This window comes from Notechis scutatus, chromosome Z (genome assembly GCF_049901735.1).
Source record: "Notechis scutatus isolate UNSWTSFEM ecotype Mainland chromosome Z, rNotScu1.2, whole genome shotgun sequence".
Taxonomy (NCBI): Eukaryota; Metazoa; Chordata; class Lepidosauria; order Squamata; family Elapidae; genus Notechis; species Notechis scutatus.
In genome coordinates, this window is record NC_142025.1 from 128237711 (window position 1) to 128252554 (window position 14844).

At 34.0% G+C, this 14844-nt stretch overlaps 1 protein-coding gene across 1 annotated transcript; it reads left to right on the plus strand.

The window, feature by feature from the left end:
• Window positions 1–7142: 7142 nt before the first annotated feature.
• LOC113427686 (vomeronasal type-2 receptor 26-like) lies at window positions 7143–13457 on the plus strand. Its single transcript, XM_026690201.2, has 6 exons — window positions 7143–7231; window positions 7338–7629; window positions 8022–8867; window positions 10231–10458; window positions 11315–11441; window positions 12556–13457. The coding sequence occupies exons 1-6, from the start codon at window positions 7143–7145 to the stop codon at window positions 13455–13457; spliced, it is 2484 nt and encodes an 827-aa protein (XP_026545986.2).
• Window positions 13458–14844: the final 1387 nt, after the last annotated feature.

Below are 14844 nucleotides of genomic sequence, written 5' to 3' on the forward strand. Positions count from 1 at the left end.
GATAATAATATGAAAACACTCCTGATTGCAATCTATGTCCCGAATGATAAACAAGAAGAATTTTATAAAAAATTACATATGAAAATAATTGAACTGGACTATGCTAATATAGTTATGATGGGAGATTTTAATGGAATTGTAGACAACAAACTGGACTATACAGCACAGAAAACAATAAAGCAAAACAGAAAGACTCTCCCTAAATCTTTCTTTAAAATGGTAGGTGAAATAAACTTAAAAGATAGATGGAGAGAAAGAAATGCTAAAACTAAACAATATACCTTCTACTCAAATAGACATTTATCATGGTCCAGAATAGATATGACATGGATGTCAACAGAATTGTTAACTAATATTCAAGAAATAAATATTAAAACAAGTACTTGGGCAGATCACAATCTAATGAAAATTAAATGGAAAGGACAAAGAAGAAGAAGATCTAGATGGACATTAAATATTAAAGGAAAAACACTTCCCATAGTGGATGGAGAAAGAACTGGCATTCTTCTTTAGAGAAAACAAAAAAGAAGATACATCAATCCAGAACGTATGGGATACAATGAAGGCATATGCCAGAAGCTTGATAATAGACTATACAAGGAAAAGAAATACTATGAAAAGATTAGCCTCTAAGGCATTAGAGGATGAGTATAAAGGACTTGAAAAAGAGCTACAGAAAATGCCAGAGAAAAAGGACATTAAGTTAAAAATGGATATAATTAAACATAAAATGGGTCTAATAGAAAAAGAAGAGTTAGCACAAAAAATTAGAGGTGCCAAACAGAACTATTTTGAAGATGCAAATAAACCAGGTAGATGGTTAGCATATAAATTGAGAAAGGAGAAAGAATCAAGGAAATTATTGCAATTAATAGATGATCAAACCAAATTTGCTATGGTAGTAAAGAAAAGAAGGAAATCATCCAAGACTATTATGGGAAAATATATACGCAAGAGAATATTGTTGATGAAAGAGTTAAACAATACCTACAGAATTCTAAATTACCCCAGATACCTAAAGAGATTGAAACAATGTTAGAAAGCAATATAACGATGATGGAGTTAACTGAAGCACTCAAGAAGCAAAATAATGGAAAGGCACCAGGCCCAGATGGAATTCTGGCAAAATTCTACAAAACATTACAAGAATCGTTGAATCTTCCATTGTTAGAAGTTATGAATGAAGTTATGTTAAAGAAAAGGATACCTAAATCATGGTCAGAAGCTTATATTACACTTGTTCCAAAAGAAGAGGCCGATCCATTACAAATCAAGAACTATAGACCTATTTCCCTACTAAATGCAGATTATAAAATTTTTGCTTCAATATTGGCAGAAAGACTTAAAAAATACTTAAATAATTTTATCCATCCTGATCAAAATGGATTTCTTCCAAGGAGATGAATTAAAGACAATATGAGAGTAATCTTAGACACTTTGGAATACTACGAGGCACATCCTGAAAAACAAATGGCTCTGATATTTCTAGATGCACAGAAGGCATTTGATAATGTGAATTGGCAATTCATGTTATTACTGCTGGAACAGATGAGCTTTACTAGAAAATGTATTCAAGCAATAGAAGCTATATATCATGAGCAAACGGCAAAGGTAATGATAGAGGGAGAACTGACAGACTCTATTGATATAAGAAAAGGAACAAGACAAGGGTGCCGACTGTCACATCTGTTGTTTGTGTTAACTTTGGAAGTGCTAAATAGAAATATTAGAGATGAAAAGAATATAAAAGGGATGAAAATTAAAAAGGAAGGATTTAAGTTGCAAGCATTTGCAGATGACCTGGTCTTTATCTTAGAAGACCCACTAGAAACAGCATCAAAATTGATAGAAAAGATAGAGACATATGGAAAGGTGGCTGGCTTGAAAATAAATAAAGATAAAACAAAGATCTTGACAAAGAATATGCTATCAAGACAAAAGGAAGAATTGGCAGACTTATTGAAAATTCAGGTCACGAACAAGATCAAGTACTTGGGGATATACTTGACAGCAAGATGCAGTACATTAAAAGAGAATAATTATATCAAACTTAAACAGCAGATAGCGCTAGATTTGGCAAAATGGGAAAATTTACAACTGTCATTAATAGGGAGAATATCAACAATCAAGATGAATATATTACCCAGAATTTTATATTTGTATCAAACAATTCCAATTAGGCTTGGAAAAGATTATTTTGAAGATTTAAATAAAATTGTGTTGAAATATATATGGCAAGGTAAGAAAGCGAGAATAAAGTTAAAACTTTTGCAAGATGCTAGAATAAGAGGAGGATTTGGTTTGCCTAATTGGGAGTTGTATTACCAAGCTACAAATTTGATGTGGGTCAAGGAATGGATAACATTAAGAAATACTAGATTGTTGACACTAGCAGGACATGATCTGTTGTTGGGGCGGCATGCTTTTTTATGGTACAAAGGAACTAAAATATAGGGGTACTTTAGAAGACATCATATATGGGAGTCTCTGTGGTTAAACTGGGAGAAGGTTAAAAGACAATGTTATTTGAAAATTCCAGTCTGGCTATCGACTATTGAAGCATTTTTTTAATCCTATGATATACAAAAAGGAACAAACAGTTAGATATGGTGAAATATTGAATGAAAAGGGTGAACTTAAATCTATACAAAAACTAGAGGAACAAGGTATAAAGATGAATTGGTTTTCATATGCGCAAATACATTCAAGGTATGATAAAGATTTCAAAAGAGAAGGTTTCTATGATAAACTGACTGACTTAGATAAGATTTTGACAGGTACTGATGAAAAGGTGATTAAAAAATTGTATGGATATCTATTAGAAATTAAGATGGAAGAAGAACAAGTTAAAGAAACAATGATTGCTTGGGGGAAGAATTTTGGATATGGGATCGATTTAGAGAAATGGCAAAACTTGTGGTCTCAAAATTATAAAATGACAATGTCAACAGCATATAAAGAAAATTTGTATAAGATGTTTTACAGGTGGCATTTCCCCCCGACAAGAATAGCAAGAATGTTCAAGAATAAATCTGAAAAATGTTGGAAATGTCATCAGACACCTGGCTCATATTACCATATGTGGTGGACTTGTGCGGATGCTAAAAAATACTGGACTAAAATCCACACGTGGTTGGAAAAAATGACAAAAAAACATATAGATTTGAAACCAGAGATATTTTTATTAGGAATTTTACCTGAAATATATAGTAAAGACTTGAAATACCTGATTGTAAATGTATTAACAATGGCTAGGATTGTATTTGCTAAAAACTGGAAAAATGAGAAAATACCATCACAGGAGGAAATCCTTAAGAAAATATTGGAATGTGCTGAAATGAGTAGATTGACATTTGAAATTAGAGAACAAGATGATGAACAATTTTATAAAATTTGGGATCTATTCTATCAATGGTTAGACAATAAAATATAGTAATGAAATATGTAGACTTTTAGAAAATACTAAATATATAAAGATGTATTCTTTCCTTATTATATCTACAAAATGATTTTAGGATAGATTTGGGATGATAATATGAACTGTCATAAAACAAATTAAGTAAAATATGATTATTTCCTAAAGCATGAATGAATAAAAGTACAGTCAAATGATTGATTAATAATGATATTAATGTATTTAATATTTGATTGAAAATACGAGATCATATACAATGTAATTGTAATTGAAGACTACGAAATGGAAGCACAAAACAATTTGTAAACCAACTGGCACACTGTATGTACATATATGGAAGATGGCCTGATGTTTTTATGTTTTGTTTGTTTATGTTTGTTTTAAAAACCAATAAAAATTTATAAGTAAATAAATAAATAAATAAATAAATAAATAAATAAATAAATAAATAAATAAATTAAAACAATAAATATTATGAGGAGTCTGAGTGAAATATGGTTTCAGCTGGTGCAGTGACTGAAGGTAAAATGGCATCTATGGAGATTCTCAGTCATCCAGGTCATGGTTGAGGTCAAAGAGGCCTCAACTTTTTTTGGGGGGGGAGTGTTTTGACATTACCTCCTACTTCCTAGAGATGAGAGATGACTGCCCCAAGATCACCCAGCAGACTTTGTGTTTAAGCCAGGACTAGAACTAACAGTCTCTTAGTTGTTACTCTAGTGTCCTCACTACTGCACCAAACTGGCTCGCTAATAAGGACTTACATATAATGAAAAGAAAGTAACTATTGGTAATCCTGTAGGTAATAGAGCATTTCTTGCAATCTTTTGCAAGATTCCTTGCGAAAGGGACAGAAAGGATTCTCTTCTTTGACCAGTGCAAGCAGTGGTGGGATTGAATATTTTTTATTACCGGTTCTGTGGGTGTGGCTTGGTGGGTGTGGCAGGGGAAAGATGCTGTAAAATCTCGATTTAGAGGTGGTATTTGCTGGTTCTCTGAACTACTCAAAATTTCTGCTACCAGTTCTCCAGAACTGGTCAGAACCTACTGAATACCACCTCTGAATATAAGCAGGCTGTTGTTTGCTTTACCCATTTCTTTAAATTCTAGCGTGTCCATATTTTTGTCTTCAAATGGCTACAGAAATCTTCATTTCTGCAACTGTACTTTATTGCTATGCATGACTAGCTGGCCATATCTGTATAAAGAAAAAGATTATTGTCATACCAGAACTAACATTAGTGTAAAAAAAAGCAAATATGAAAGAAATATGTAATGTAAAATACATCAACAACCAAGATCAAGACTTGAAGTTGAAAACAGCTTGATGTTTTTTTCCCACTGCAAATTTCACAACTATTACAGGAAAAATAACTTTTTTAGAAATTGGCTTTTCTATTACATCTTCCTTTGGGAGTGGTCATTACAAACATTGTCTCTGTGATTACATCAGGGGAATAAACTGAAAGGGAAAAACATGTTTTCTTCCATAATACTGCAAATAATAAAACACAGTTAGGATGGGATCCATTAGCCCTATTTCTATGATCTTAATTCTTTTCTCCCTTGACTTTGAACATTCACTGTCATTACCAATTTCATATTTCAAAAGTAAAGAATTAATTATCTCTTCTAACCACTGGAATTTTGAATACAAAAGAGTTGTGATCCATCTGTGCAGAAGCAAGCAAATAATTTCAATGTTTCTTGATTTGCTTCTGTATTAAATAGTTTTTTTTTTTTTTTTTTTACCAAAAGTGTGTGAAATGAATAGCTTTTTTACATGAAGATGTATATGTTTTTAACCATTGGAGTGTTCATCCTTGTTTCCCTCCCTACAAGTGTTTGCAAGATTCCTTTCAAAAAATGTACTAGGACTGACCCTAGTCCCATTCTTCATAAATACCATGAACCAAGTGAATTCATTCTTGGTGGCATAATTTCTCAGAGCTTTGTTGCTTCTGAGGAGATCACATTCAAAAGGCATCCCTTTCCAGAAATATTTGTTGAGTTCATGTAAGGAGTTGGATGATTTAGAACTATATTGTAGCTCTGTCTAATAATAGTTAGAACCAAATGATATTTTATTTATTTAGTGGGGTGGGAATCTCTCCTGAAAGTGAATCTTTTTCTATATTTGATCAAATTCACTTATTATGGAGTAAGTGTTCTTTTAAATTAATGCTTTCAACTACTATCTATTTGGATACAACCCATTTGTATCTACCTGCTGTCTATCTATCATTTGTCTGTCTGTCTGCCTGCCTGTCTGTCTGCCAGTCTGTCTTCTTCCTGTCTGCCTGCCTGCTTATCTATCTGTCCATCCATCCATCCATCTATCGTCTGTCTATCTATCTATCTATCTATCTATCATCTACCTATCATCTATCTATCTTTCATCTATCATCTATCCACCTATCATCTGTCTGTCTGTCTGTCTGTCTATCTATCTATCTATCTATCTATCTATCTATCTATCTATCTATCTATCTATCTATTTATCATCTCTCTCTCATCTATCATTTTATCTCTATCTATCTCTATCTATTATCTCTATCTCTGTCTATCTCTATCTATCATCTATCTATCTTTATAATTGTTCTTGTGAATGGTGAAATAATATTAAACATAATATTTACAATGGGTATGTGTTGATCAGTGGAAAACCGTAGGTCCAGATTTCTTCTTTGGGAGACATATTTCCTTTCTGATTATTGTTTTATTTTGAGGAATACATTTAGCAGAACTGAATATCTGCAAATCATCATATTACATTTTTAAAAGAAGTAGTAGAAGAAGAAATTCATCCACTAATAAACATAGACCATATTCCATTCAGTCTCATAAGCAACGTAATGTACCGTATTTATCGGCGTATAACACGCACAGGCGTATAACACGCATCTTCATTTTAAGGGGGAAATTTCAGGAAAAAAATTTAAAAATTCTGCCTGCCTGCCTTAGTTTCTGGTTGTTTGGGAGCAGCTTCGCTGAGAATAATAACTATTCGCCTCTTTTACTCAGCCAAAGCTGTTCCGATTCAACCATTAACGAAGGCAGGCAGGCAGGCAGAACGGAGCACTGTGGGCGGGCGGGCGGGCGGACGGGGTGGGGGGTGGGGGAGAGGCGACAGGAAAAGCCCCCCCCGCTTCTTTGAAGCAGTTTCTTCCTGTGCTGGTGGAGGAGCGAGAGAGCAACTGAGAGAGCTGGACCCAGAGAGAAGGACAGGCTTCGGTTGCTTCCTCCCTCCCCTTCTTTCATTTGTGTCCTTGATCCCCGATCCCAGCAGCATTCACCGAAGGCTTCTTAACATTATATCGGCGATAACACGCATACATCATTTGCCCCCTATTTTCAGGGGAAAAAAGTGCGTGTTATACGCCGATAAATACGGTATATAATATAAAAACTGCTAGTATCAGTTCTACTGTGAACCTGCTGCAGAACAAGATCCCAACTTAGAACATGTACGAAAAGTAATAGAATTGGTTTGCTTAGCCTTAGCTGTTATCCTCTGAATTATTGCTGGTAGTTTTGGAAAGAGTTGGGGGGGTGGGAAGGAACAACAGTTTAATGCAAATTAAATATTTGCATGTGATGATGCACAAATATGTGAAAGAGGTGATGTGTACATGTTGACAATACAATACTGTTTTTGTCCTGTGAGTCCTGGATGCTGTGTAACATTGGTCACTTTGTTCATTCTCTGTGTGTGGTCACTTTAATCATGGACACTTCTCTTAGCTACGCTATTTCTGATATGTATTCCATGAACATGGAAATAGTTGATGTCTTGTTATTAATGGATGATATCTTGTAATTAATGTCAAGATTATTAGGAAAACCTTATATTTATTTCAAGTGGAGTTAACATGTATTGTAATTGACTGAGTCTATTTATTATTTTCCAATTGAATTACAGATTACTGATCCAGAGCTACCAACATATCTTGGCTCTGGTTTTTGCTGTAAAGGAGATTAATGCAGACCCTACACTCTTAACCAATATCACTTTGGGTTTCAACATCTATAACAACTATTTTGATCCAAAGCTTACATATGCAGCTACAATGGAAATTCTCTCCACACCAGGCAGATTCATCCCAAATTATAAATGTGATTTTCAGAATAATCTGGTAGCAGTCATTGGAGGACCTAACTCAAAGGATTTTCTTCATATAGCAACTATTCTGAGTAAATACAAGATTTCACAGGTAGCTCCTCCTCTTGACAGAGGAGAAACTGAAGAAGTCCTTGCAGAATGCTTATTTGAACATTAACTAAACACAATCAAACAACAAAAAACGAACTCCATAAAGGAGACTATGTAAAGTAAGCCCAACTATGGAGTACGCTGACCTTTATTTTACCATAATAACTATGTGAATTAAATATTTTAATATTTATTAGTATTAACAGGCTTCAGTTTAGCTGCTTATAAAATATATGCATTAAATTAATATCAGAATCATGTGATTTCAGTCAAAGATAGGCAATACAGTCTTAAAAACATACTGACAAAAATAAGGCTAAGCAACTATTCTTTCTCAAATGGATCTTTCTCCCAGCTTCTTCTTCTTCTTCTTTCACATATTCCTTTTCTTAGTTTGCATATACTTCTGCTCCAGAGACAAACAGACCAAATCAAGCAATTTCCTTTCATTGGATGTTCCCAAATGTGGATTATCAGTATCATGGAATTCTCCGACTGTTGCAACATTTCAAATGGACATGGATTGGAGTGTTTTATGTTGGTATTGGCAGTCAAACTGAAATGTTCCTTTGGAAAATATTACCCTTGTTTTCACAGCATGGGGTCTGCTTTGATTTTATTAGAGAATTAACAGATAAGGGTTTAAGTGAAGCTCAAGCTGTTGCATTGTCAGCAATTCCAAATATAAGTCTTGCATGGAAAAGCAGAGTGAATACAATTATCTTTCATGGAGAATATCAAGGGATAATATATTTGTGGATTCTACTTGAAGTTACAGCATTTCATCGTTTGTCAGAGAAAGCAAAGGTCTGGATCATGACAGCAGATGTGGACTTTACATCAGCCCTGTTTCAAAGAAACTGGAGCATTAATTTCCTTCACGGCTCTCTATCCTTGGCAGTCCAATATAAGGAAGTGTCAGGATTCCAGAGATTTGTTCAAACGAGGAAGCCTCTTTTGCATAAAGGAGATGGCTTCTTGAAAGAAATCTGGCAACAGTTATTTGATTGCGTGATTCAAAAATCTTCCTCTGAGACAGAGGACCAGAATATCTGCACTGGAGAGGAGAAGCTGGAGGCTCTTCCAATGACTGTTTTTGAAGCAAGGATGACTGCCCACAGTTACTGTGTCTACAATGCTGTCTATGGTGTTGCACATGCTTTGCATGCCCTGTTTTCATCCATAGATCAGCAAAGACCAGGAGTGACCTGGAAACTTCTTAAGCAACAGTCATGGAAGGTAAATCTCTTCATCAGAACTGTGAAAGATACATAACTATATCTTTTGATGCAAAGCAAAATTATAAACCCATTTTGTTTAACTGAGTCCAGCTGTCCGTGACCTGAGTGTCTCACATTTCCATTATATCAAGAGCCAATGGCTTCTTCCTGTTGAGTGCATATATTAAAATCTATGGCTAAAGCTTATCTGCAAAGCAAAAGGTTGAAATGAGGTGCCCAGTGCTTTGTTTTTCACACATCTTGAGTTTGCATTTTTGCTTTCACTTCTACAATTGTTTTAAGTCCCAAATCCCATCCATTACAATGCTGATATAATAAAACTTGTTCCAATCTGGAAGTGAATTATTTCTTCTTTTTATATTACAACCTCTTCTCCTTGTTTGGCCCTCTCCACTATCTTCGTAAGAATGTGTAAAATTCATTTCGGTCTTTGTCTGGTTCTGGTTTTGCAGTATATTTCACCAAGAAGTTTTTTTAGAGGAATGCATATTGTACTATGTTCATACTGATCCTGTAATCCAAACTTATTTTTAAAAAGTAATCTCATTATAAAATATCATCAACTAAATCTAGGAGTTCCTGATTTGGAGTTCTGTCAAATATATTGGGAAAATAAATAATTTCCTTTCAGAAAGATTTTTTTTTTAGTTCAAAAATGTTTGCAGCAAACACATCATGGTTGAGTCATGACTCTAATTTCTGTATATTTGAATTTTAGTTTTGGAGTTCTTATTCTAGAACCAATGTTCCTGCTTTCAAATATCGTATTGAAACTCCTGTACAATTTTATTCAACTCTGCATATGAAAAATGCGTATATCTTTCAAATGTATCGCATATCTATTTCAATATCAACAGTAATTTGCATAAATCATTTTTGCTCATTCTTATTTAGTTTATTTTTAAAAAATAGATTCATATGGTTATCATATATTTTGGAAACGAAGACGGAGGTAATGAAAGTGATACCAGATGCATTTTGACCATCAACTGTTTCAATTGAGATTTTCCAAAATATATTTCTATTAAAAAGTACTACTATAAATCTAGCAATTGTTAAGATAATCATGTAGACACCTTCTTGTTTCGATACTTCCTATATATTAATTAGGACATTTTAAATGTGCACAAGAATGTCAGGTTTTGTCCATAAGAAATAAATATAAGTTTTAAAAATTGTGGGAATCCTACTTAGAGATTAAGCTTTCAAAACATTATTTATCCTTTTTTAGAATGGAAAGAAGCTTAAAATTCTACTTCCACCAAAACCATGATGCAAATAGGAGTATTTGGTTTTTTTTCTTTGCTTGAATTTACCATGCTTTTATTTTTTTTTCTTACTTTTTTCTCTTTCCTGTTTAGCTTCACTATTTTCTGAGAGGTGTTTCATTTAATAACAGTGCCGGAAATAAGATTTCCTTTGATGATAATGGTGAATTCAGAGGTGGATTTGAAATCATAAACTGGGTCACATTCCCAAACCAGTCCTTTCTTAGAGTTAAAGTGGGAACCATTGATCCAGACCCACTCTCATATCACCTGCTGACCATTAGAGAGGGTGACCTTATCTGGCCCACCTGGTTCAATCAGGTAGAATCCCTGTAATGTCCATTTTGATTTATTACTTTGCCTAATATTACAAGGAGGTAAACATAAAGCTAAGCAAATTGAATTCAAGTGACTATACTGATAAAATGTATGCAGGTAGTCTTTGACTTACAACAGTTCATTCAATGACCATTCAAAGTTACAGCAGCACCGAAAAAAGTGATTTATGACTGTTTTTCATACTTACAACTCTTGCAGCATCACTATGATCACATGAACAAAATTCAAACACTCGGCAGCTGACTCAATTACAATAATTCATTTAATAACTGTGGCAAGGAATGGGGCAAAATTCATTTAACTATCTTGCCTAACAACAAAAATGTTGGGTTCAATTGTAGTCAAAAGTCGAGGACTACCTGTATTCTATTGCCTTGTTTTATTTCAAGAACTGTTAACAAATCTGAGTCCTCCTATGGATAGGTTCAGTATCCATGTGATATTTGTCATACAATTGGTAGGCTAGGTGACAAATTGTACAGTGGGACCCAACTCTTGGAGGGTAACTTCAGCTCAGGTGATATCCACAGGTTAACTTTGCAATAATAAAAGATGTGTCATTAAGTTCATAGTGTAGGGGGACTACAAGAAGCACTGCCCACAATAGCTGAAACATCTAGTTGATATATAGACTAGAAAGTGGATCTTCTTTTAGCCTGATGGCATTAGTTGTATGAGTTATTGGCCAGGAATTGTTTATGTTTCTGAATGCTGTTTTATTTAAGTCAGAAAGGTTAGAAAGATACTATTTAATATCACAATCTCAAAATGCTGTAATGACAATTTGTGAATATAATTTACAAATATATTAACCTATTTTTATTTCCTTCATGTGCAGGCATCCCCTCTCTCTTTGTGTAATAATAATTGCTCTTCGGGTTACCGAAAGACCTCGAGAGAAGGAAAACCATTTTGCTGCTATGATTGCATCCTATGTCCGCAGGGAGAGATCACAAATCAGACAGGCAAGAGAAATTGTGAAAGATACTGGATATCCCCCATCACTTATCACACTCAACTTCCTAACCTTTTCACAATGATTTAGTATCAGGTGAATGTGAAAATAGCAATGAAGGGAATATTGAATACATCCTGTATTAAGGCATTTTTAATGTCCTTCCTACCTTTAGTTCAATTCAATGTGAATGGTTTATCTTTTTCATTGTAGGATCATAAATACCTTTGAGATATTTATGCTTTTTAAAAAGTATTATAAAAATAAATATAATGGTCCTTGGTTAATTATTTTCATCCATACTTGGGTGGATTATGAATGAAATCCCCATGAAGTAGTATGTTATTACTAAGGTTAGTCATACAGTCAGCTGACATTCAGACTGGAATTGACATTTTGTTCATCTATCGTAAACTTCCCAAGGACTTTGTATAGGCAGATATGGATGCTTGAGGGTGATACAGATATTGTCACCAGATATTGTTTCCAAATAGCAAGGTAGCTCTTTAGGTAATTCTCCAAGAAATCCAATTACAATTGAGATAACACACAATTTCTTTTTTCAAAGTTGCTCAACTTCAATTTGTAAGTCCTGGTATTTTGTGAATTTTTCTTGCTGCTTGTCTTCAATTCATGCATCACCAGGTATTGCAATATCAATGAACCAAATCTTTTTCTTTTCAACTATTGTTATGTCAGGTGTGTTGTGGGCTAAGTACCTGTCAGTCTGAATTCTGAAGTCCCACAAGATCTTGACTTTTTCATTCTCCAGAACCATCTCAGCCTGATGTTCCCAGTAGTTGTTTCTATACTGAAATCCAAACTTTTGGCACAGTTTCCAGTGAAGAATTACTACTACTACTACTACTACTACTACTACTACTACTACTACTACTACTACTATTATTATTATTATTATTATTATTATTATTATTATTATTATTATTATTATTATTATTGCAGTTGTTGTTGTTATGATTACATTTGTTCACCACTCAACACTCTGTTTCCCAAAGATGAATTTGTTTAAGTATATATTTATAACATATGTGTTTTATATCTTTTTCTGAGACTGGTGGCCTATCAACCATTTCTTTACCCTCAACTTATATTTGCTTTTGCAGATATGGACCACTGCTTTCAGTGCCCAGAAGATCAATATCCAAACAATAAACATAATTTCTGCCATCTCAAATATTTAACTTATCTCTCTTATGAAGAAACATTAGGAAGCAGCTTGATGATAGTGGCCATTATTCTTTCTTTTACCACAATTTCTATACTGGGAGTATTCCTGAAGTACCACAACACTCCTATCATTAAGGCCAACAACCGCAGCCTCTCCTATACCCTCCTCCTCTCTCTCCTCCTCTCCTTCCTTTGTCCTCTGCTTTTCATTGGTAGACCCATGAAGGTGACCTGCCTCCTTCGACAGACTGCTTTTGGTATCATCTTCTCAGTGGCTATTTCCTGCATACTCGCCAAAACCATCACTGTGGTTCTTGCTTTCATGGCCACCAAGCCAGGATCAAAGATGAGGACATGGGTTGGAAAAAGACTGGCCCTTTCCATTGTTCTCTCCTGCTCCTTTATGCAAACTCTTCTTTGTACTGTGTGGCTGGCAACTTCACCCCCTTTCCCAGACTTTGATATGCACTCCTTCATTTCTGAAATTGTTGTGGAATGCAATGAAGGGTCAGTTGTCATGTTTTATAGTGTCTTGTCTTTTATGGGCTTCCTGGCTATAGTCAGTTTTATTGCAGCTTTCTTATCTAGGAAGCTACCAGATGCTTTCCAGGAAACCAAATCCATCTCATTCAGCATGCTTGTTTTTTGCAGTGTGTGGTTGTCCTTCGTCCCTGCCTATGTGAGCACCAAAGGCAAATACACAGTGGCTGTGGAGATCTTTTCCCTCTTGACCTCTAGTGCTGGGCTTCTGGCTTGTATCTTTTTCCCCAAATGTTACATCATCATTTTGAGGCCTAATCTGAATAAAAAGAAGCATCTAATAAAGAGAATTATTTAAGCAATCCTGTTTTATGTCTTTCTCCAACATGGGATTGGCATTTTGAGGTGAATCTCATGAGGCATTAATTTTAAGAGATACTTTAAAGTTCAGATAATAAATGTCATGGTGGTTGTAGAAAATCCCATACATCAACCAAAGATGAAAAAATATGCATTGGAATTTGTTGTGATTCTTTATTTATATAATGTTCAGAATGAGAGAAACTGGAAGCTGCATTTTCACAATTAAGTTTGTTTGGTGCTCAGTTTAATAAATTTGGAGAGGTTTTTTTTAGTTTACTTAATCTAAAATCTTAATTATATTGTCTTAAAAGTATTTTATACAATGTTTTTTCAACTTACTCAGAATTCAATTAAACTGTATAAACATTTTCTAAAAATAGAGAAAAGAAAGTAAAGTAGTTTAGACTACTAAATACTGAATATCATAAAATGAAAATAATAAAATAGCTGTATACAAATTAATTGACTATGATAAAGATACAATACTTTTTGAATAAAAGAATATAATGCTGATATATTGAGTTATACTGTATTCATGCTAGCATTATATACTTTTTAGAGGTTAATATTGAATAGCTAGTCAGGCATCCAGATAGCCAGGCACCAGACAGTCAGCTAGATAGCTAGACTTATAGCTAGATAGCTATATAACTTGATAGCTAGAAAGCTGGATAGATGGAAGACAGATGGATGATAGATAGATTATAGATGACAGCTAGCTAGCTAGCTAGCTAGCTAGTTAGCTAGAGATAGATAGATAGATAAATAGATAGACAGACAGATAGATAGATAGACACCTGTCTATCTATCTATCTGTCTGTCTATCTATTTATCTATCTGATAAATGATAGCATTGATGACTGATAGATTTCAGTGACAAATTATATGTAACAGGAAACAAAGAAATATAGAACAGCATAGAAGGCATGTAAAAGTTTGGTTATATGTAAGGTCTTTCATAAAGAACAATAATTTTCTGCTAAAAATATTGCTGAAATAGTGATTCTCCTGGAAATATTAGGGGGCTAGACTGATAGTATAAAGCAAATAAAATCCTGCACACAACTTATGAAATATTTATTAGGGCTGGATGCAAACTTTGAGACATATGTGTACACCTTGGAAATGGATTGGGGTTTAAAAAGTGTTATGGTAGCAGATGGATTTTTTTTGCTTACTTTAGTATGAAAAAGATCAAGTATATACCTATTGTTCTTGTTTGCCATTTCAGAAAAGATCTAACTGGTTCATTCCAGATTCAAGAGGGATGATTACAGGATATTTAAAGGGGAAAAATGTTCTATGTTATTGTTGTTTTGTCTCAATGACATTTGAGACATCTAAGTGCTTTTGGAAAAAAATCATAAGGATTTTGGAATAAT